The 25,615-nt window shown below is 41.6% G+C and overlaps 1 protein-coding gene across 15 annotated transcripts in view; it reads left to right on the top strand.

The window, feature by feature from the left end:
• The window catches only part of garnl3 (GTPase activating Rap/RanGAP domain like 3), a 69,920-nt gene that overhangs the window by 12,945 nt on the left and 31,360 nt on the right, over positions 1–25,615 (top strand). For 8 of the 15 annotated variants that reach the window (XM_044011932.1, XM_044011934.1, XM_044011939.1 and 5 more), the window contains 3 exons: positions 11,631–11,700; positions 23,655–23,729; positions 24,882–24,984. In XM_044011932.1, the coding sequence (XP_043867867.1) occupies positions 11,631–11,700; positions 23,655–23,729; positions 24,882–24,984 (248 nt within the window). Of the gene's footprint in view, positions 1–3,572; positions 3,913–11,449; positions 11,543–11,630; positions 11,701–23,654; positions 23,730–24,881; positions 24,985–25,615 lie in introns of those variants that run through there. The other 7 variants (XM_044011936.1, XM_044011946.1, XM_044011940.1 and 4 more) reach the window with 3 other exon arrangements.

Below are 25,615 nucleotides of genomic sequence, written 5' to 3'. Positions count from 1 at the left end.
CCCAAGAGAGCACACCACGGTTATTTGTACAATGAACAAAGCTGCTGCAAGAGTTTGCCATTGTAAAATATGCATTTACATGCTCATAAATAAATACTCATCTATACTCAGGACTCTCTGGATATGAAGCTGCACATGTGCAAACATTCCACAATAAAGCTTGAATGAGTAGAATTCAGGGAACTGAAACTCTGAAGTGCTTTAACTTTGAAATAGGAACAGTTGTGTTTGTGACACATGTGACAGTTATAGATGTGGAATCTTTGGCGAATTACGTGGGAGCCAATGGGAGTTGAGCTCCCATAAAAAGCTGTTGGGCTCCCGTGAAGGTAGTAAAATTGTACATCTGTGGGGGTGGGCCGTTAAAATATAACCACAAACCATCACTTTAATCACAAACGATGCAATTTTCAATGTAAAGACTATTGTTTGTGACAGATTAAGGACAGAAACATGTTTTACAACAAAACTACAATATCACCCGTGAGTGACAGTGACATTGACTGCACTTTCACTGCAATCTACGCGATATAATGTGTGCTGCTTTTTGTTTTTAAGTGTGGTTTTTAAGTGTTTTATGTGTTTTTGTTATGTATTTCTTTGTCTCAGTTTGACATCAGTTATTAGAGACCAGCCTCAAAGATCAGATTATAATTTGAACCCTGTTTGCACGGTCTCTTTTGCCATGAAATGTAAATTGCCCATGGACAAAAAATAGGCAAGACTTGTCCTATTCCTAAAAAGAGTCCTTTGAAGTAGGAGTATATAATACAGTCCTTTCTGCATGGAGTTTGCATGTTCTCCCTATGTGTGCATGGGTTTTCACCGGGTTCTCCAGTTTCCTCCCACAGTTCAAAAACATGCAGATTTGTGGATTAGGTAAATTGGACACTGTAAATTGACTGTAGGTGTGAGTGTGAGACTGAATGGTTGTTCATCTCTGTGATGCACTGGCGACCTGTGCAGGGTGTAATCCGCTTTTCGCCCTATGTCAGCTGAGCTTGGCGCCAGCGACCCCCATGTAGAGGGTATAGTGGTAGATGATGAATGAGTGAGTGTACAACACAAACACAGCCAGTGCATAAACCAACAAAGACAAAAGAGGACATGGCAGGGAGATTGAATAGAGATTTTGAAAGGAAGTTGACATACTTTCTGGTGTGTGAAGGCCACAGTAGTTCCCTGAGCCGCTTGGGAAAGGCAACAGTGACTCGCAGAGCAGTCCTCCATTTACTGCATTCTCTTATTTAGATATCACTAATTCTTTCTCCATGGACCATGAAGGACAGATTTAGATCTTCAATCTTACATCAATATTCACATGCCAATCCTTTTGAAACGGTCAAAATGTCAAACCCTTTTAATATGTTCTCCCTTTTAAACGTATTTATTTGTTTTTAAGCTCAACATTCTCTTTCTGAACCTAAGCAGTCCAAGTTAGACAAGTGAGTAGTTTTTCTTCGGACCAAATTGTTCTTTTCTAAGCTATTCCTGGAGCACTCACTCCTCAGCAAGGAAACACTTTCCAACTAATAAAAAGATGGAAAGTTATTTTGGAAAACTCCCACTGTGAGACTGAAACAGACTGTGATGCATATGACTATAGTTTTTATCCACTAATCACTTAAACTTTCTTTTCTTTGGGAAGGGATTTTTTTTCCCAGCCATGAGAAAGAACATCATTTACTACATGTAAGATTGAGAGTGACTTTATTTTTTAACTTCCAAAAATCTGATCTGATCCTTCTGTTCTGTTTTTGGATCCTGTGAACTTCACACCAGCTGTTAAAAAAAAACCAAAAAAAAACGACACATGTATCATCGTTTTCTCCCCTTGATTCTTTTTGATGGTTTATGGGAGATTTTTAACTGAGTCACCACAAATAAAGAAGCATTACATGTGTTTATAATTAAGGATGTAAAACATCAGTTGTCCGATATTGTTAATAATTGTTGATGATGATGACATTTGTTCTATTTTTACTTTTGTGACTACACTTTAGTCCTACCTTTTTCAAAATGAATTAGTATGTTTGTGTGTCGTTTTTTTTTTTTATAACTTATTTTTTATTAATTTCTGTGTGTTGTTGTTTTGATCTGTGGGATCTGAAACAGCGATCTGAAGCGTGTGGCGTGTATTAAATACCAGTGTCAGTTCTCTGTGATGTCCAGTGTTCGATGCGACGTAATCATTAGAAGGTACAGAAAAGTGCGTTTTAAGGACATAATATATAGACGAGGAAGACGGAGGTTGCATGAATCAATGACCTCATCACTGCCTGCACCTGCTGTTGAGTGGAATTATGGGTAGACCCCAGAGAGCACATAAGAGTGATTGATCTGTGAGGGCCAAAGAGGCCAAAGAAGAGCAAATGTACCTTTTTCCTTGAAGAGAAATGTTAGAACATTGGCAACACAAGATGAAATACTTTGTCTGACCAAAAGTATTTTGCAATTATTAATATTTATACTTGCAGGTGCAATGGGTTAAGTCCTTTATTCATTATGTGGCTGTTAATATTTACATACAGGAAAAAATAACTATTTTGCAACTCCACTCTTCTTATTTACTGAAGTCTAGAGGATAATTGGCCACAAATCGTGGGTTTCTTCTGATTTTAGGCTGATTTGAACAGATTATCAGATTAACAGACGGACGCATCAGAGTCTTCCTGGTGTCAAATCATAGAATCAAACATGTTTGATATTTATGACTGAACAGCAATTGGGTAATGAACAGAACCCCACAATAACTAATGACAGCGAGTTGACCAGGAAACCCAGGTTTGAGACCTGGTTGGAACAAGGGCTTCACTGCATGGAGTTTGCATGTTCTCCCCATGTGTGTGTGGGTTTTCTCCGGGATCTCCTGTTTCTCCCACAGTCCAAAATGCAGATTTGGGTAATTAGGCAAAGGGAGCAGGTGTACCATGCCCACATCTCCCTATGTCAGCACCAGCACCCCATTCAACCCCCATGTGGGGGATAAAGCAGTTGATGGTCATAGTAGGCTCCCCATTGTGGCACATTAAAAGATAAATCACAGGGACTGTATGTTAGCGAGGTAGAAAGGATTTTCCAAATACACGGTGTGTTTATCTCCATTCACAAATATCAAAATAATCACAAGTCACTGACTGCAAGTGCTTTTTATCACATATTATTGTGCCATCACTAACTACATTTTCTGTATTTTCTGTTCACATTAAGAATCACAAAAATGGAAAACGCATGTTTGGGCTTCCGTTGTATTTAATTTAATTTTTTTTTTATGTTTTGAGCTCACTCGATGAGATGTGAACCTGCTGCTGCTGCATCCTGACATCACTTTGCGCTCCAGGACACTGTTAAACTGACGGTGATGTAAGAGCAACTTAAAGTGGAAATAAACACAAACATCAAGGATGAGCCGCTCTGAATGCTTTGCCTTTTGCTCTGCAGAGCCTGGAGCAAAAAAATGTGACGTGACGTGTGGTGTGTGTGTGTGTGTGTGAGGTTGGGGGGAAGGGGGAAGGGGGAGAGAGCGAGAGAGAGAGACAGACAGACAGAGAGAGGGAGAGAGAGAGAGAGAGAGGGACCACACAGTAAACACACACAGCTCATCTGGCAGAGAGACGTTGCGCTTCACCACCATGCAGTGACCAGTTGCGCACAGAGTCCTCGCGTCAGCGGCAGAGAACAGAACACGCAGCGGTGTGGGGTTCTTGTTTTGTTTTGTTTTTTTGGAGATCAGCTGTTTGTCAGAGTTTGCGCCGCAGTGATGTGCCTGCGCTGTTAGCGGGAGGAGGATCAGACAGCGGGAGGAGAGACAGGACTCCGGTGTGTCGTCGCCTTGTCCGCTGGACTGACATCGCATGGGGACATGAACAGTGTGGATCCAGCGTCAAACAAACTGTTGACTTTCAATCAGCGGTAATAACAAGAAAAGCAAAACCTGTGTACATGCATGTCACCTCTCTCATCTGTTGAATCTAACGGGTAGCTCTCTCTCTCTCTCTCTCTCTCTCTGTAGTCGCTCTGTCAGTCTCGCGTCACATTCTCAGCCAACACACCAACACTGTTTTTGTTGGTGCGTAAAGTGCGTTCTACCACCCGCTTGCATCGGCTAATAATGTTTCCAAAGATTGTCTCTGGTGTGTGTGTGTGTGAGTGTCATATTTGCCCAGATATGCATCAAGTGCATGATTTATTGATTGCTTTTCCATTTACTGTGAGGTGGTTGGCAAACTGAGCACCACTGAATCCACAAGTCTTCAGTCTGAAAGTACTGAGCACACTTTTTTTTTATCCACAACAGCTTTTTAATCAAACCGCAGCTCTGGTTTATCAACAGCTTTGTCTGTAATTTAAACAGAAATAGTGAATGGGGACTCATCCCTCGCCTGCCAATAAGCTGCCTCTTTTTTTTTCCCTGGGAGAGCAGACATTACAGTAGCCTATGGAAAATGATGAATTATTCATGACATGCGTTTCAGTTCAAGGTAGGACTGCCAGAGTGAGTGCAGCTCTGGCTGGGCTATGACACAATGTGGCCAGCATCGTGGCTTTAACTGTGCAGCTGAGTTTAGATGTACTCCAAGGTTACTCTGCTGTAGCTCATTTCCAGCCTCTTACTGTTGATGGATCTGAAAATGCCACCACTGCAGCAGCAGCAGCAGCAGCAGCAGCAGTTCTTTCCCAGTTTTATAGACACCAGTACAGAGAGCACGGGAGCTGCAGTGACACTGGTACACAGCGAAAGCCTTGATGCACTCATGCCACAGTCATAGCAAAGGTGCTTATTTTCATACTGGAAAGCCATGAGCTAAAGAGAATGATGGAGCTTTTTGTTCTTTTTATGCATGAATGTCTTTATTTGTCACCACAGCAGAATATATCTGTGACTTATTATTGGGTGGATAATGGGTTAGTGTCTCTTTTAAAAGAAAGATGTAACAACAATCATCCAAATGATTGTTTTTTGTTTTACAAAAAAAAGTGAAACCGTTTGAATCTCACGTGGCTGCAGTTGGAGCTGCAGCAGAGACACTGACATTTACATTATTTAGACTGTCAGACGCAGTTGCCAGTTGTGTGTGTGTTGCATTTACGAGGTAGACAATGTGGGAGCAGATGGAGGGCTTTTTATGTTTTTCATAGTCACCCTTGATAGGCTTGTATTTGTTTGTTGGTCGGTTTGGCTTTTCTTTATAACACAATCTTACAAAGAGCCACTTTAACGACCCAAGAGTTCAAACCAATAAAAAAATGGCTTTTTCTTGAGCAGCACAAAGAGGTTTAGTGTGATGGTTGGCAGTGTGATTTACTCCGTACTTCACTTTTCACTATATGGAGCCTTTCAGTGGCCACTGTCCATTGCCTTGTCACAGAAACCACAATTTGTAACCTTTCCCGTACTCCATTACTGAATATGCCTTTCACCTCTTTCTGGTTCAGCACTATTTATCTTTAGTCCAAAGCTTTTAAAGTAAATTCTGCTGGTAACAGCCACTATTATGCTGCTGGAGAGTAGGTATCTGAATTTGTCTGGTGCAAAGTTCAAGTTATGATTTCCAAAAGTTAGGGCAGCTTCGAGTGCAACATCAAATATCTCAAATAAAATGTCACGCTGCGTGTCGAGAGGAAACCAGACGAGCCTTTTATACGTATTATCAGAAGATGAAGTGCTAACAGCAATACTGTATGTGGCTTTATTATTGTAAAACTATAAAATAAGAAATACAGAAACATCTGTGATGATATCTGGCATTTGTCTGCAGTTAGAATGAACACATTCGACATTCACTTCTGGGTCACACCAGTCAGTCACAGCTTCGTGTCGACTCTCGCTCCGATTGGTAGTTATGTAAGCGTGACACCCGGGTGAATGTGCTAATTTCATCCTCCGCTCCTTTACTTTGGCAGTCTAGTAAACTCTGCACCTTTTACTGTGCACTGTTACAAGGTGTCATCTGAATTATTCAGTCCTTGGCTCGCTCGTTCAGTTTGAAAGAGGAACTTAAGTGTGAGATATAATGTGGGACCACCATCACGTCACCACTGGTCTCCATGATACTCTGATTCCTCCGCGCCATGGTGGTTGTTGTTTATGGTGCATTCCAAAGAACAGAAATGTAAACTCCTCCATTGGCAGTGGAACAGGAGTCAAAATACCTTTACTAGCTTGTTTACCTGTGTTATTTATTCTATTGTGTAGTAAAAGAGGTATAATTGAATATGTATTTGGTGCAAAAACATGACTGGGAATATAACATGAAATCCTAACAGGACGAGCACAGATAACTCTGATGAGGTCGGAAATCCGGAAACTGAATAATATGTCGTCTTAGCTGCGCTGCAGTGCTGGAGTTCTGTTGACAGGTACATTTTCCTCATCACACTCATGGCTGTGTACTCCTCCGCCTCATCCCACCTCTTAAATGAGTGTCTTTTGGTTCACCGCAGACTGCGCACCTTCTGCATGTGTTAAAATACCTCTCATCTTAAAAAGTGAGAAGCTAAAATTGAACATTTCCCCAACTAAACAAAGCAATATTCTCATTCAGGCGAAAACACTTCTCCTGGGAGCTTGACACAGCCAAGTGTTGAAGAGAAAAATAATTGTTGACTGAAACAGTCTTTGGGGTAATGGTCATATTAATCATGTGCGCCTTTAAAATTCACCAAAAGTCCAAGAATCATTAGACCTTTTCCTGAATTACATGAACCTTACTGGGAGATTAAGTGGTTTCTGTTGCAAAGAGGGGTGAGGTGGTGCCATTTAATTATCCCCCTCGAATGTAGAATTCCTTCTATGACCCACCTCTCAAGGGAAAGGTAGGAAGGGAAGGAAAGATAGCGACATACTGAGAAGACAGAGTGGGATCACGTAGAGGTAGAAGCTAGTGATGGAGCTCCAGCAGACCCTACCCTTTTTTTTTTTTACCAAGGCAAGCGAGAGGATGCAGTGATGATGCAGCCTGTAGTACAGGCGCACTTTCAGATGGAGCGTACATTATGTATTAACAGCCACACTCTGCCTTCATCCCCCTCTTCCCACAGAGATAGATATAGAGAGAGAGAGAGATGGAGAGAAACCTGACCACAGAGGGAAGAGTCAGGGGGAAATAGAGGAGGAGTTGGAGATGTAGAGACACATGAAGCAAAAAGCATCTAGGTCATATCACCACTCAGACAACAATACAAAGCCTATTCTATATAGATTCAATACCTAATATGCATAAACCCTCAATACACACAGTCTGCATTTTGAATTCCATTCATCTATTAGTCTGTTCGGCAGCAAAAATAGATGCATTAAGCAACACTCCGTACCTTTACTTGATGTTTGAAGAAGACATTTATTGTGTTAGTCTAACTACATTTTCTCAAAGTCACACCCAGATAATGCAATTGGCAGAGGAATTACTCTTGCATGTATACGTTAAAGCTCTGTGCGTGCGCCACAGTCCCAACCCCCGGCTTTGACCTGGAAATAATAGAAGAAAACAAAATCTAGACCAGTGCATTTCTGGACTGACAATGAGACCACACGCCAGGTTAAAGAAAAATATTTTTTCCAAGTTTATGGTAGAAAGACATGGACTGGTACTCATCATGCTACCAATTATCTGCCAGCGAAACCAACCTGAAAACACCCAATTCCAACAGGCTGAAAGGGTGAACATCACCGCCTAGTGTCACAGGAGCAGACACACTTCATTTAATAAATTGATTTCCTGCTTGTGCTTGTATACTGGGACAAGGACAGTAGTCCAATATTAAACAGCCTAGCAGAGCTGCAACTGTTGCTCAAATTAACTGTGCAAGGAAATGTACTGACTGTTTCCTCCCCCGTGGTCTGTTACATTGTTGGGTATCAGAACACTACATGCAATATTTATTTTGCAAGACAAACTCCACCCGTAGTCTATCGTGTTGTCCATAGAGTTGTGGACATGCCACAATAAAACCATTTAGCAGTTTTAACGCTGTGGCAGATCGATGTTTGTCCAATGGTGTGTGTGTGTGTGTGTGTGAGGAGCCAGTGTCTCTGTTTGCCATGATGAGAATCAATGCTGAGGATACAGCTGTTTGTTTGTGTGGGTTTTTCTTTCTTTCTTTGTTTGTCTGATGCTTACCAAAGAACTGTGGGTGGAGCTGTGAGGTAGTCGCACTAGTTTTCTGAAGTGTGTGTGTGTGTGTAATTTGGCACAGGTGTGGTGCACAGTGAGGGGAATGGTTGTTGATGGTAAGGTCCAGCAAATTTTGATTTAGTTTTAGTGATAGTCTTATGATAAAAAGTCATAATTTAGTCATCGGAGATGTTTTAGTTTTAGTCCACTAAATCTACAGTAGTGTACTACCCAGTGTGTGTGTGTGTGAGATTAGGTAAATTGGACACTCTAAATTAACTAAAATGTAGGTGAGGGTGAGTGGTTGTTTGTCTGTGTCCCCGTGATGGTATAGCATTCTGTCCAGGGTGTGACCCCGCCTATCACCCTATGTCAGCTAAGATTGCCACAGCTCCACCTCATGTGGAGGATAAAGCGGTAGAAAATGGATCCATAATTATCAGCGTTGGTGGTTTGTTTCAGTTTGAACAGCTGCGCTGATAAAATAGTGTTTGCATGGATTTCTGGACGACTCGCCTCAAAATGTGTCTCCAGGCTTTGTTTCCTTTGAGTTTTTCTCCACATGGTTTACAAAGAGTTTTTTTCTTCTGGACAATCATGCGGGAAATTCCACCATATGTTGTCACTCCTGGCGCCGTCATTCCTCGCGCGTCCTCCTCTGTGTTGACATCTAGACTGATCCACCTAACCCCCGTACCTCCCAAAGAGATTAGTCTGATCGGATCACTTCTTAATATTCTTCTCTTCTGATTGGTTCTCTCCCCAGTTTGCCCCACCGTAACATTTTGGCCTTGTTTTTATTGGTTGACGAAAGTGTCAGTAGATTTCATCATAGCTTTTTTCACATCAACTTTATTTTCATTTACATAAAGTCTTGTTTTCGTCGATAAAAAGAAACTTTTTCCTCATACAGTAGTTTACGTAGTAACAAAATTAACACTGGTAAGGTCATGGTGTGAATCGTTTTTTCACAGTATGTTTGTTTTTGTTTATTCTGTTGTTTTATTCCGTATATGATCATTTGCTCTCTCATCATCTTCATCCTCTTTCTGACATATTGTTATATAATTTTCTATGCACTATGGTCACAATTCCACTCCGTTCACATACTTTGGTATATACAGTCGTTCTGATTTTCATTGTGACATATTCATTTCAGTGGAAAACAACTAGCAAAAAAAAAATAGTTTGTGACATTTTAAGAAATGCACATTCCACTTGATGCTTTCAAGTGCTCAGCAATGAGGAGTGCGATGCTCTGCCAAAAGCCCATAAAATCTGCATATCTTACTTAGTCTCTGATAATGTCAGAGTCTATTTGTTTAAAAGATGAAATGGGGGAAACAAAAGTTGTTTTTGCTTTTTGTTTTTTTTACAGAGCTAAGTGGTTGCTAGTTGTAGCTTCAGAGAGGGGTGTAGCCCTTTGATTTTCTCATGTAACTCAGGGAGAGAACGTAAATAAATCAATAAAAACATACATACATACATGCATTAAACTTACATGAACTGATTGCATGCAGCACAGCACTCGGGTCTCAAAGACCATCGGCTGCCACACTGATGAGCTATTTCTGCTCCGTCCTTTGCAAAGTGAGCTCTGGTGCTTGTGAAGAAAAACATGTTTGCATTTGTACACATATGTGAAGTGTTACATACAGTAGACGAGCTGCATACTACACTTTCTTTTTGAGTGGCATCATCATCAACTTGATCTTTGATGTACTGTAACTAATCACTGTACCATCTCACCGTGTGAGATCATTGCTTTTGCTACATTTTTTAAAATAATTTAACCAGATTCATATAATATTTATTGCAAATTAAACAATGGATGCTTTATTGGTGTTATCCCAGACTATGTAGACACTGATTATTTAATATCCCAGCATGTGATTTTCTGCTTTTTGAAGTGCTATCAAATGATAAACCTACGAGGGCGACGCTTTTCTGACTCCCAATCGGCCGACTGTCATGGGTCTATCTCCACCCGTACAGTACCATACCATTGCTCTGGTACCCTGGGAGAAAGGTACGAAATGTTTGGGGATGGTTATTTTGGCACTATTCATAATTGAAACGCTAACAAATGCGTACAGAATCATTCCACTCACTGGACACGTCTAAAGAATAATACTCCTACCGAGTGTTGGGCAAACATCTAGTCGGGTCCTGTTGGCTTGATCACATCATGGAGGATATGTTCAAAAAAAGGAATAACTGCTGTTCCCTTTGCTTCCTTGTTTCTAGTCAAACATCAAGTTTATAACCTCACTTTCATAACGTGGGGGTTTAAAGAAACATGATCTAATTCGAGTAAACTCACGTCATAGTTTCCAGACGAGTAGGTTAGTGCCACTCTAATGTCTGCGCTGTAAACATTGTGATAGAAAAATGTGCATTCATTAGTCTAACCAGGCGGTTTAATCTGAACAGAAACAGAAATTTAAAGCAACAAGTTGTTTTACAGAAGGATGTAATGTGCACAGTGGTGTAGTGTGTGGGTTTTTGCTGACATGCTGGTTTTCATTTTGGGTTAAATGGAGACTTTCTGTGGATGGTGCAAAACCTCCTTTTTGCTCAATGTCCAGCTCCCACTGCGACCCTCAGAAAGATTCAGAGGGCAGTATAGATGATGGATGAATGGATGAATGGATTGCAGCGAGTTGCTTTTACTATTTTTAGCAGCAGTGGTGCACATTTGCGCATATTTGAGCAACATGTGAGCTTTGTGGTCTGCTGTAAACGGATTTTAAAGTGTGCACTGAGTTAGTGTTGTGGTTTCTGTGTCCTGATCTTAAAATTTCAAATTACACACAAAAAACAATACAAAACAGAAAATACCAAACTGTTCCTTTTATTATGAGAAGCAGATTTTATTTGATCCTATATTATCTACTGTTATTGGTTTAATTCCAGAGAAAAGCAGTCTTGATTTTATGAGATTGTGTGTCTAATTTATGACCGTACAATTTGAACCCTAAATATTGAAATACTGCTGATATTCATTGTAAAAGAAAAGCCTAAAACATCTTTAACTGCCTTCCTTGTGTTATTGTTCTGCATTTCTGTCTGATGTGCGTGTATCACTTTTATATTTAATAACAATCGTATTAACTCTGTGTGTGTGCATTTTACTATTTGACCAGCAGTCAGCTCTCCCAGCCAGTCGCCATCTATCACTTGGGTTTAATTTAATCAGGAACCGCATCTCAATCAGAACTGGGTTGGCCGCCACTCCCATCCAGTCACCATGCCTCTGCTGTCCCCGCCAAACAGAGACGCAGACAGTCGCAGAGGAAAGAAAGACAGAAAGAAAAGGAGTGAGAAAGAAAGAAAGTGCATAGTATGAAGTAGTATGTGTCCATGAACAAGAAGACAACGTCAGATAAAGGGACTTGAGAAAAGCAGATGCTGCAGCTGCCCCTTATGTATGAGTAATGTTCCAGTTGATGTATGTTTATGTGGTATGTTGCAGGATGAGTAGACCATGTGTCTGACCATGTGTGTGTTTAACAGCTCTGCCTCGGAGGACCTGGGCTGCAGACGTGGAGACTTCAGCAGGAAACACTATGGTTCGGTCGAGCTGGTGAGTCCCACCCACAATGCTCTCATCTGTTTGTTGCTCCTTTTGTGTCTCAGCGTCTTTGTCTCCTCATCCCTTCGCTCTCTTTCCTCATCCTCCTCCTTCTGTCTGTGTGCTGCCTTGCTACTCTGGCTACTCTCACTGTCTTCCCATCTTTTTTTCTGTTGGCATGGGTGGTCAGCAGCGGGGGGCTGATGAGTTGTGACGTACTGGGTGTGGTCCAATGATGTGCTTTGCCAGTGTGGATCACGGTGAGCGGTCCACTCACAGTGACGCCCGTTCATCCTCCAGAATTAGTTTTGTTTTGATACTGCTGATGAAAGAACTGCTGCACACTGTGTGTCTTTGGTTGGTGGCCAAGCTGTTGAGTCATTGTTGCTTTGGGGGGAGCGTGTATGAGTGAATGTCCCTCCACTGTGAGCTGTGTCTGTACATCCTGATAGCCCAGAGGGACAGGAAGTCCCAAGAGATTCGCACTGAGATCGTACTTCCTTCCAGAGACATATTAGGGTTTTGTCCACGAGGGCTGCACACGACGTGTTTGACAGATTAGGTTGGAGGAGAAACCGCATGCCACCTATCAGCACGAGCAGACTGACAGGCACAGAACTGCTGTATGTGTGCCTGTGTGTGTGTGTGAGGGACATTTTTTAGATAGAAAGAGAGAAACAGCAGCAGCACCCAAACATTGAGGGTGTGAGCGGGTTGTTCCTTTAAAGCTTGATGTTATGACTTGTTGCTCCTGGATGTAGATGTGAAGAAAACATGCGTGGATTCATATTGTACATGAAAAGAGAGTAAAGAGATCATCTCAAGTGTGATGAGACACTGATCCGGTTGTTGAACCAATGTGCAACATAACTTTTAATCGGCGCACAGTGTCACTGGTGGGCACGTAACAAAGAAAAGAATGAAGATATTTGGGAAGCAACATTTTTCAAAGATACTAGCCCCATTCTAGTAATACAAAGCTAAATGCAAATTGGTCTTGCCACTGTCTTTATAAGAAAAGTGACACTAGTCAAATGCCTAAAATGAACAATGGTAAGTTAACATAACATTCATCTGACAATGACAGGATGATGAAATGAACTAATGAAACTTGAGTGAATATAATTTATGTACAGTTTGAATATGAATAAGCTGAATGGGGTTTGCTGATTCTGTCGAGCTGACCTTTATTTAACCAAATATTTGATCCTTTTTAATTGTTTGCCTCCTGTTATAATCATTAATTGATTAAAGGATTTGTAGGGTGGCATGAAGGACTGAATTATAATAGCTGGTGTCACTAATTATCATTAATTGAAAATCCTCAAAAAACATGTACTTTATGACATAATTGCTTTTAGAATTTTAGATACCGAAGCTTTTTATGTCTGATTTTGTTCAATATTTCTGACATTTAGCAGCTCTCTGCTCACTCTGCTAGTATCCCATGTGTTATTGTGTGGATGGTGATGGGTGGCGCTGCGGCCTTGGTGATCTTTTATCAGTCTGTTGGTGCCAGCGTACTGTTGTGTGCCGCTGTTTGTTGAGGCAGCAGCATCGGAGCCAGCGACACAAACCTGCTCTAGAAACTGATTAAGAAGCCTGGCTCTGGTTCTGTGATCGGCTACAAGCCGGAAACATTTGAGGCTGTGGTGGAGAGGAAGGACACTGCACAAACTGTTATCCATCATGGATAATCCTGACCACCCTCTTCACCACCACCATGTAGACACACTAATGTATCTACATTTAATATTCCAAACCCTAACCATCTATCTATCTATCTATCTATCTATCTACCTATCTATCTATCTATCTATTTATCTATCTATCTATCTATCTATCTATCTATCTATCTATCTATCTATCTATCTATCTATATTTTAACATCAGACATTTCTTACATACAGCACCATTAAATGTGAACTCCTCACCAGCTCAGGATGCTGTGGAATATTAATGTACTCATTAGCTCACAACACGTTGTATCACAATGTTAGTTCTCCTGAATGAAAGTGTGGAGTGGAGAATCAGTGATAATGTGTTTGCTCACGTGTGTGACTTTGCCCTACTGTAGCCAGAGGAGGACACTTAATTTACTAAATACACCAAGGCCTAAGAAAAATTAAAAATCAATACCTTGCCGCTGCTGCTGACGCACACACACATACACAGTGCTCCTCTGCATTCATAGAGATAAACAAATCTATCCCCCCACTCTTGTCTTGTCTTCTTGACTCAGTGACAACTCCACAGTTCACTTTCAGCAACTCAAGTGTGCGTCGTGCAGTCGGAGCTGAAGCTGACAACAATTAAACTCATTTAATCCTGACACAACCGCTGAGAGTCTGGTGCTGTGGTTTTATTCCCCCACGTGAATTGAATTGTCTTCTCTTGATGAAGGCGGTGACAGGTATTAAAGTGACGTGTGCTCACTGTTTCTGAGGCTGTGTTGTTGTGCCACACAGGAAAATAAGAAAAACAACACTATTATGCTGCTGCTGCTGTGTGTGTGTGTGTGTATGTATGCGTGTGTGTGTGTGTGTTCACTGCGCTTCGGTCTCAGCTTTGTGTTGTTTGGTGTGCAATAGTTCACAGCAATGACTGCGACTGTCACACAGTGTGTGTGTGTGTGTGTGTGTGTGTGCATGCGTGCGGGTGTTAATGGGTTAGCTGTCAGTTTGCACAGGGGCTGGTGAGCAGACGGCTCCACTCCCACCTGCTCACCAGTGTTACTGTCACTGCCTCAGAGGCTTTTGACTGCACCATCACACTGAGTTTATTCCCACTCTCAGCGTGGGTGCATCTCATTGTGTGTGTGTCACTGAGTGTTCCCTCTTCTTTTTTGACGTTAAAGCCAGACTATGTATCTTTTGGTCAAGCGTGGTCAATATGGCAACAAGTGCACATTATAAGACAATGACAACCCTTCAACCCAGCGTCATTTTTCGGACAGCGCGGCAACCACAAGAGCCATGCTCGATCTAACTTCACGATTAACTTCATCTCATCGTCCAGCTCGCCATCCGCTGTTTGATTTTCTCTGACGTAAAGGCCAACAGGAAACTGATTCAATATGCACTAGCTTATAGAGAGATTGGCGCCACCTACAGAGAGGCAGAGTCAACGTACACGGCCAATAAATTGATCTTCTCCTCCACATGTATGCTCGGACTCGGCCTGTCTTAGTCAGACTACGGCCATAGCTCGATTTAACTGTGCATTAAACTGAATCACTAGCTCCAGGTCTTCAGTAAACAAGTAATCACCAGTGATTGACAGCGGGTGTCACACAGTGGGTGCCTGGTTGCAGGTGACGTTTGTGAATTTCTTAGGATCTTGTGCCTCTTGAGCGTTACTACTTGTGAATTCACCTTTTTTTCATTTCGACTGATTGCACCATTTCTTTTTTTCACAAATGATATAGCTGCCCTTTAATTCATTAAACCAATCATGACTCTTGCTCACTTTGCTTGCGTTTGGAATGCTTTATCATGCATTATCTCTCGGTATGATCTCTTGGTATGCAGGATCATGTCTGGGCGGGAGACGTTAATGCCCTATAAATTCTTTGTCATATACCGTCCAGATTAGAAGAATCGCTGCATTTGTGATTGTAACGCATGTCACGTACGCCCTAATAATACCAGTGTGGAGCACCAATCTCTGTTAAAGTAATCAAAACAGCTCAAAGTGGGTGCTTATCCAAACATCCTGATAGATTAAACTCTGTCCCTCTGTCGTCTCTCAGTCTGTCCCCCCTGCGCGTCTCTCTGATACACGGCCAATCACCTAATGAGACAGCAGATGCTTTTTGCCCTGCTGCTGCGTTCTGGTATCCCAGGCTTCACTGCAGCATTTGCCCCTGTCTCAGGGGCCTTCCTGTAGCCGCTGCACCAGACCAGCACGCCCCTGTGGCCCCGTGCCTTCAGTCCCACTCATTAGATTAGTCATAGGCAGCATTGCTGTTGTACAAATGGGCAGATATTGATGTGGTGCCATTGTCTCTGTGGCTGGATTTGTCTTGGTAACGGGCAACGTTAATGCTAATCAGGTGCAGTCAATGACTGAATGGCAAAACAGGCGTGTTACAGATGTCGGTCGCTGATTTACATATTTACCTCTGATGTTCCCCTTGACAAGTAGTTGGTTGTTTCTTGTCAACGATGATATATCATGCATTAAACATTGCTATTAGTGTTGCAGGAATTCTCCCACGACATGAAAGAGCTTTTCCCAGAGATGTTGTGCAGTTATTAGTGTGTTTCATCACACATATTTTCACACACACATATATATTTATCTAATCATATTTCTCTCAGTCATCCAAATGTTTACACTATATCTGACTGATTCATCAGACTCATTAATGTGTATTAAGAAGATAAGACTGTTGAATAAAATCAACCAGGAATAAAATGATCCCAAAAACAAGAACAGTCTTTCATCCAAACCCTGATATAGCCGGTGCCAAAGAACAGAATTTGTTATGATTAAAAACATGAGGGGGTGGCTTGGTATTAGGCGTTTCAATTGTGCACATTTTTAGGTTTCTATGCAGTGTGGAATGTTTTTGAAGGTACTACAGCAACAGAGAGGACCTGAATGAAGAATAGGTGTAGTGACACAGCCAATAGGAACACCCCATCGCTCTCTGGACTACTGATTGGTCCGAGCCTCCTTCTCCAGTTACAGATTGAGTTGTAAAACAGAGCCCAGAGAAGCTGTACAAATGTCACTGCTAAAACATGAACTTGTTATGACACTATTGATCAGTAATTCCCAAACATTCCCACCTACATGTTCTGTACCCCACTCCTGCCCCTTCCTTTTTTTTTATTCCTCTGCATTTCCTGTCTCCGTTTTTCCCCTCTCTTCATCTCCTTAATTCTTCTATGTCTCACTTCTCATCCTTCTTTCATATCTTCTCTCTCGCTGTGCACCTGCCTCTCTTCACCCCCTCTGCTCCTCATGATTTCCCCCCTCCTCATCCTCTGCCACTTCCTCTCCTGCTTTGCCGCCCACGCCTCCGTGTTCTCTGCCCTCCTGCAGGATCGTGAGTGTGCATTAACAGGCCCACTGATGAGATCAATTATCTATCAGCATTCACAAAAGTATTGATTTAATACCTCAAAACACACACACACACACACATTTTCTCTGCACTGCAGTGCTCCTTTGTCTTGTGGGCCTTGGGGAAATGGGACGCTCTCTGGGTACGCAGTGAGCTTGATTGTGTTTGTAGAATGTTCAAGTCATGCCCTAAAACTGGAGCTGTTTAAGTGTTGCATTGGGAGAGTGTGTGTGTGTGTGTGTGTGTGTGTGTGTGTGTTCCATCTATAAAGCTAACCTCTCTTCCCAGGGGCTTACGCAACGTGGAGATGGCTATTATTCTTTTATCATTTGGCTTTTTGTTGACATTACATTGCTCTTTGCCTCTTCTCCCCGTCAGGCTCATCCGTCATTCTTTCCCTCTCTCTCTGTACATCGTGCATGCCCTCTTCTTTTCTTTCTTTTTTTTCTATGCCCCGTCCCTCCGCTGCTCTTCACTGGCAGTGCCGAGACGCTTTATGGGTTGTTTGTTAAAGAGTCGAAGCGTAACAGGCTCCCCCTTCTCCCCTGTTTCCTCTCATCTGCCTCGCCACAGCCCGCAGGGAATGGTCGGAGTGCAGCATTCACTTCTTTGCACCTCTTCTGTTATATGATTTAGAAGCAGTTGCTGTATACGCATACACACACACACACACTCAGTCTTTCCTGTCTCCTGACAGTTTTCTTAACAAAATACAGCAGGAAGCCTATTCTCAGACCGTCGCATAAACACTTATCTAAACGTGCATTTAGCACCAAATGTCATGCATCGTTTTCTCACATGCAGACAATGAAGAGGTGCTGCATCAGTCTGTCTGAACACTGTATTGGTTTCCCCTCAATTATCCAGCGATTGGACAGTTAATGTTGCAGGAGGCGAGAGAAATAGAGGGAGAAGGAAGCCTGTCGCACCCTGCATTGACTTTACATTTTCTGCACGTGCACACATGGATCTTGACGGGATCGCAGAGCTCATTCGCTCACACTTAAACACATGCAAACACAAGCACTTACCGCCACATCAGGAAGCATGCACAAGATATATGTTTGTTTTTCGGCGTCGTTAATATGCATATGAAAGGAGGGGAGGCCGTATTTTCTGCAGCTTCTTCTAAGACGCCAATTACTGCACAGAAACCCTGTCGTTTATCAGAGCTTCACACCTGCAGTAAACACGCTTGGCTCTCAACCTCTGGATTGTATTGTCTCATTATATATAGATATACATCTCAGGGAGGGAAAACACAGCCCATGGATTATTTGTGTGCATGTAAGGAGTGGGTGAAATCAATATGACAATAATAGGAATGTTTTTACAATATTGTTTTTTTTTTTTTACAGTAGCATGACCTGTGTTAACATTGTTATGGTGACACTTTTTAATTTATTAAGTATTCTGTTTTACATCGTACAAAACAGCACGTTCAACATTAATCCTTTCATTTATTTTCATAACATTTTCACTTCGTCTCAAGAGTGTCCAGTAGAAGTCAACTTAGTGATCTTATTGAATTGATTGAGTTGATTAATAATCAGTTTTAATCAATTAATGGTTGATTCTAAAGCCACCATTAGCCAAAATATCAGCTTTCTCAAGAAGCTTGGAGAATTACAAATGAAAATAAGAAAATGTATGCATATACATGGCTGACTTGTTGACTTCACATTGGAAACTGTATCTTGTTATTAAATAGGATCATAGTTTCTCACAAGATAATGAGTGCTCTTTTCATAGTGGTGATTAATATGCCAGTTAATGCCAGTTATTACTTTATTAAAATGCCAGTTATGTTAGCCAATAAATTATGAAGCCTATGAACATCAGGACATAATTGTGTCTCATGTCTTATTTTGTCCATGGACTGTACTGCACAGCTCAGAGACACCAAGTTTAAAACTGCCACCTTTATTAGAAAAAACCCAGACAAGGGCAGGCCAAACACAAGGTCAGGTTGTGGGGACATGGTAGGCAGAACGTCAGGATAACCAAGCTCATTGTAAATCCAAGTTGGTCAAAAACAAGCATGGTGGAAAGCAAAGTAGACCTTCTGACAGAGACAGAGAAATACCTGATATTGAATATGGAATTATAAAGAGTAGTGAGAAGGCTAAGGTGACTGAAAGAGTTGGAGCTCCTGCAGGAGGGGAAGGAGTGAAGACAAGCAATAAATGAATGAATTAATGGATCATTTGTGGGGGAAAAACAGTGAATCTTTTCACATGAGAAGTAAGAACTAGGTAATGTCTGAACCGTTGGATATTTAGTATGATATCATTTGAATATGGTATGAAGAATTGTGCTGTTTAATTCATCTAAGAAGCAAAGATATCTTGGTCTGTTTCAGATGTAGTATTTTGATCCATGCTCCTAATAAGTACAGCAGTGAGTATTGCATATCACATTTAATTCCGCATGAGTAATAAAGTCAATGTGACAGTAATTAATCATTTTAGACGGAGAGTAAAGCTGTTGCCGTTTATCCTCACTTACACACAGAATTGTTTTAAATGGACTTTAACCCTCTCTCTCATCATCACTATCCCTCTGCGATGTGATCTAATGAGGATCTGAAGCAGGGCACGCACCCACTTCACAGACTGATAAACACTGAGCTCTGTTCAGTCAGCTATTTCCCAGTATGATTTTATTTACCTGTTGTGTATAGTCTGCACTAAGTCAATGTCACAAGTTTTGTCTGGGATGACAAGCATATTTGTGATGCAGCATTTATCTGGACTGAGTTTACTAAGAACATGATGTTTGTTAATGGACTTCTTGCTGATATTCGATGCCGATATATCAGGAGTCCCTGGGCCATTAACCGATACCGATATATGCTTTTCTTGTGCCCAACTGCTGAGGTAATTTAGTCTTCTGTCATGAAATGAACATAATATTTTTCATACTCGTCGCAGCATATGTAGATTCTTCATCCATCCGTCTTCTACCCACTTTATCCTCCACATGGTGGTCGCGGGGGTGCTGTGCCGATTTCAGCTGACATACTGGGCGATAGGTGGGGTGCGTTCTGGAAAGATCGCCAGTCCACATCACAGAGTCACATATAGAGACAAACAACCATTCATTCTCACACTCACACCTACAGTCAATTTAGAGTGTCCAATTAACCTAATCCTCATATTGCATGTTTTTGGACTGTGGGAGGAAACCCACACACACAGGGAGAACATCCAAACTCCACACAGAAATGCCCTCGTTCCGACCGGGTCGCGGACCCAGTAGCCTTGCTGCAAAGGCAAGAGTGCTTACCACTACTAGGGGTTGTCCCGATCTGATATTGATATTGGATATCGGTCTGATATCAGCCAAAAAACAAATATCGGATTATTTCGAACTGCATCCAAAATCTCTGATATAAGCGCTCCAATACAAGCAGCCCATTCCGCTCCAGCAGCGCTCGTTGCAATCACAACATATTGTGTTGTTTTTTTGTCCCTGCCCTCAGTTGTTCCCATCATATACTGACAGTAAAAAATAACTGAAGTGAACTTGAATTGTGTGCCTTTCAAAAGTATAATTTGTTTTTATTAGATTTATTGAGGTTATTTTTCAGGGTCTTCTTATTTATTTTATTGAGTTGTAGTATATTCTTATGTTGAAGGTTAAAATTTATGTAACCCATTGGTTAGTAATAAATGGGTCAGTTTCTCATACCTACTCTTGCTGACTAGTCTTTTCTCTTTGAGTAATATCACCTGATCAAGCCTTTTCTAACATTCCACACTACAAAATAAGTAATAAAAGTATGCATGATTTGTTGGTATGATGATATCGGTATCGGCATCCCTAGTATCAATGTAGCCCATATTCACAAGTCACAATTTGCCTCATAGAGATTAACATGATGAAATGATCCGTCCAAAGCCGTCTCCGTGAACCCTCCTGTCCTTATTTGGCTCCTTTAGAGCACTTCAGTGAATGTGAATATTTTAAGGCCGTGTGCAGGATTACGCAGCCGTGACAGCACTCTTGAACTTAACATGTCGAGAGAGCGAGGAGCAACATAGAGCAACAGCAGTCAAGTAGGTCAGAGAGCAGAGGGCAAAGATGGCAAGAAGCAAAAAGCAAAAGATCTTCCTGGGAGGGCAGACTCTGTTTGGTTGCCTGGCAACAAAACATCACATCATGCTCCAGTGTTGACAGTGTTGAACAGGAAATGAGGATGTGAATAGTAATATAATGGAGTGGGTGTTACAGGCATGTCAATGAGGCTACAAAGAACAATAGCAGCAACGTGGACTGACTGAACTCTTGAATCATCTTTGTGTTGAGAGACGAGAACTTCAAACTTCTGAGACATCAGCTTTTCTAAAAGAAAAAAAACCTCTGTTTTCTCTGACTCAACATCTGTGTGATTACATTTGCGTTGTGTGTCTGCTGCATAAGAGAAGAAGGTTAAAGAAATAGGTAAGCTTGTGCTTAAAGTAAGTGGGCTTACATGACAGACATGAGGACATTTCTCATGTCTGTCCGCTGATCATGGAGTTACATAAACCAGATCATTGTTCTAGCCGTAAACCACAAAGACTGGAAACGGTTACTTGTCTCTGTTCAAAGGTTAAACATAATGAAGAGATCCTCGCGTCTTAATGAGGCCTCAGTTTGTGTTAAATGTTAAAGAGGCAACAGACAGCTGTTCCTGTTCGGTAACAGTCGTAAAGACGCAGCCATTAAGGACGCAGGTACTTTTTTGTCGGAGCAGGTGTTGTGTTGGGTCAAAGTAACTACAAAAGACAAACAAACACACAGTGAAAACAAGGCTCAATGCAGATGGGGTTTATTTATCACCATTACACTGTGCAATCAGTTTTACCATGATTTTAAGTAGAGATGCACGACATTGGACTTTTATCGATATGCCGAAAAATCGGGAGTGCTTTTTTGTTGATAACCGACACTGATAAATATGTCTTTCCTTTTACCTAACTGCAGAGGTCATTTAGTCACTTCTCTTGTGAAAATAACATACTATTTTTCATACTAGTGCCACAGCAGATGTGGATATAAAATATGTTTAATTTGCAAAATCAATAAGCATCAAAGAAATAATAGCTGTAGGGGACTGTAGCATAGAAGTCCTGGTGGTAGCAACTTATTCAGACCTACTGTTGAAGTCATTAGTCAAATCAGCAGACTTTGGCGTGTTTGCCGCTATCCGACAATACATTTTAAAGCCAAAATCTGCTGATATTGTGCGTCCCCAATTTGAAGGTTGTCTAGCAACTTGTCTCGCTTTTGGGCAGGGCTCCTGTCAAACCTGACTTGTGCCAACGGTGCCTCACACACTGCACCAACAAGCAGTCATCGGCTGCCCTACAACCAATCATCGAGCGGGTGTGTCTGTGTGTGTGTGTGTGTGCGTGTGTGTGTCTGTGTCTGTCTCTGTGGCTTAAGGCAAGCACGGCACACAGCGTTCAGCTGAGGCTTGTTAGATGGGGAATTAAATTTAGTCCTCATGGTGATGGATGTTACAGATTTGTTGCTGCCCTTGCAGTATATTGAAACAATGTTTCATTCACCCAAAAAAAATTGTTAAATCAAATGAATTTAATGTTGATTAGCTGGAAACAATGTAGGAGAATATTCTCTGGTCTGATGAGATGTGTATTCGTCACATCAGGTCCATGTTCATGGACAGAGAAATGAGGCCCTCAAAGAAAAACACACCTTACCTACGGTGAAACACTATGTTTTGAGGCTGCTCTGCTACATCTGGCATGTGGTTCCTTGGAGTCTGTGCAGGGCACAATCAAAAGATTATCCTGGAGCAGAGAACACTGCGTGCAGTGTCAGAAAGCTCAGCCAGGAAACAGGAAAATGACCCAAAACATCCCAGCTAAAAAGCCACTCAAAAACTGGACTTTTCAGACAGGATCCTCTATTAGTTCTGATCTTAATCATGTTGAACATCGACGAAAAGACCTGAAAATTACAGTGTGGAGAAGCCACCATTCAAACATAAGACGACTAGAGCAGTTAGCACGGGAAGAGTGGGCCTAACTACCTGTTGGCAGAAGCAGAAGTGTCATTTTGGAGTTACAGAGGTTGTTTGTTTGGCAGTGATTGTGCAATAAAATGTTTTGTCCATTCCGTTTTATTTTATTTAAAATATGTAGTTGTGTGTTGATGATATTTTAAGTGATCTTGAGGGAGACTTTAATGTCTCGACTAAATCAGTCTAATAGTTTTGAAGATATCTCCGTCTCAGTGCCTCAACGCAAAATTATTGTTTTGACTATTTCTGTTACATGGGGAATGATTTGTAAAGCGACGGAGAAACATGTGACACCTGTTCCGATCACACTCTTTGTGAGGCAGCCAGAGAGAATACAGCCAAAAATGTGGGCCGTTTAAGTTGTTGTACCGATTCATCTTAGTTGTATATAATCGCACAGACTACATTCTGTTTTCCCTGCTCTCTGGCTCTCCCACTATCATTAACTGTCCCATTTTGCCCTCATAATGTCTCCTCTCCGATGCTGTACCAGGGAGACGTGAGTCAGCAAGAGACAGGTAATTGGAGTGATAAGTAGAGGGTGGCAGACGTGAGGGAATAAGGAACATTAAAAAAAAAACATCTTTCAAGCAAAGGGGAATTGGACAAATCATTTCACAGACTGAGTAATTATTGTTCATCAAAGAGTGGAGACTCTGATATGTGCAAAGTAAAAATGACAAAAAAAGGACTCAGGCCACTGTTGTCACATGCAGGTGCTGTGTCTGCCACATTTATGATGATCGCCATCACTACATTGTTTTCTCCCTATGAACTGCTTATTATTGTCTGACACAAGTCATGATTTGTCATCATTTCAAACATGTCTGTGTCTTTCTCTGTCTCTCTCTCTCTCAGCTGATTTCCAGTGACGCAGATGGGGCTATTCAGAGGGCAGGACGCTTCAGGGTGGAGAATGGCTCATCAGATGAGGTACACAATATAGAATAATACACTTTTGTGCACATGTGCTCATGCCCATTCACACTGCCCTATCACGTCCTTGCCAACCTCAGTGAATTATAATTAGTCCAATTTGGGTAGTATAGGACGCATGGGTTTTTAAACGCTTTTTTTTTACCTGAAATATCGTGATTTTAATTGATAAATCAAACAAAATTTATGAAAAGATTTATAAAACTTTGATCATGTTGTTTTTCTTGCATCTTTTTACCAATTCAAAGTTAGGAGGGTTTGTCCTAAAACATATTTTTGTTCAGAATATACACCACAGTGTGATTCTTACAAGAAGTATTGTAAATTATTGTCAAAACACAGTGGTGTAGACCAGTGTTTCTCAATCCTGCTCCTCTGGGCCCCACTGCCCTGCATGTTTTAGATGTTTCCCTGCTCCAGCACACCTGATTCTAATCTTCAGCTCGTCAACAAGCGCTGCAGAAACCTGGTAACGAGCCATTCATTTGAATCAGGTGTGTTGGGGCAGGGAAACATCTAAAACACGCAGGGCAGTGGGTTCCAAGGACCAGGATTGAGAAATACATGCAATGAAGTTTCCCACTAAACAAAACAATACAAATGAGCACACATTAGGAAAGAAACTTTATTTTGAAAAAATAAAACAGAGATTAAAAACCTGATTTTGTGCTCTGTGCCTACAGAAAGGGTAAGTCTGTGTGATATAGTACTGTTATTTTACTCAAATAAAGTGATGTGTATGCACTGTGTAGTTTATTGTAGCATATTGTATTATACTGCTGAACTGAACAAAGGATTAACTGATGATGTAGTATGGCTTAAAGGATGAAGACTCAGTAGTTTCTCACATCATCATGTTGCATGTCTATTGCAATCCTCTTTCTGAATGTGATTAAGTTCCTACTTTTTGTCTTGGAACTTACTATAGTTTAGGTCTCACATTATAAAAGATTGAGTGTTCTGTCACAAAATCCTCCCGGATTATTTACATCATGACACAAGGGTTTAAAAAAAAATAAATGCTGCCTCGCTGTGTATTGTAATCAGTGCTGCTGCATTGTGACATTCCAAAGAGAGGACTGCTGCGACTTGAGCTGTGACCGCGACGATGACAATGTGGTGTTTTTGTGTTTGTGTGTGTGTGACAAGCAGACTTCAGACTACACTCCAGGAACCTGGAGGAGAACTGATGTCCATCTGGAGAATCCCGAGTACCACACCAGATGGTTCTTTAAATACTTCCTGGGAAAAGGTCAGTGCTGCTGCTGTGCTGTACAAAGTTAGTGTGAGCCAGAAAAACACATTCAGGTGGTGAGGGACAGTTAGAGCATATAAGCTGACAGTCAGATGTTGCAGGAAAGAGAAAGAACACCCTCTGAATGTACTCCCAGGTTTTGAGGGATGCGACTTATCTTGTGATGTCAGCCTCGTCCTCCTGCAGCACTGCTCTTCATTCAAGGCCAAAACTAGTTAGCATCCATCCGTATTCCCACCGAGAGTCTCGACTACACTATAATCCCATACAGTACCGAGGGAGGAAGCCTGTGGAGGATGCAGCCTCAACAGACTGAGCTGAGGCAGATAACACATTTAGGCTCAATCACATTTCAACCCCTGCCCCGGCACTTAGGCCTACCTCTGGTGAGTGCGTTTACATGAAGGCGTAAGGTGTCTTGATGCTTGATGAGGTAGAGGAGTAGGGTGAAGTGTATGAGATTAGTAGCACTCCAAACTGAGTTTCTTTGAGATAACACTTCAAATGGAGGGGTATGAGATTAGTCCCAGATTAACCATTTCCACAGAAACTAATGGCACATTCCAGTTGTACTGGGAAGTCAGTATTTCCAAAATGAGGACTCCTTCAACTGGACTCCTCATGTCAG

The sequence above is a fragment of the Solea senegalensis genome, linkage group LG21 (genome assembly GCF_019176455.1).
Source record: "Solea senegalensis isolate Sse05_10M linkage group LG21, IFAPA_SoseM_1, whole genome shotgun sequence".
NCBI lineage: Eukaryota > Metazoa > Chordata > Actinopteri > Pleuronectiformes > Soleidae > Solea > Solea senegalensis.
This window is presented reverse-complemented; position numbering and strand designations above follow the sequence as displayed.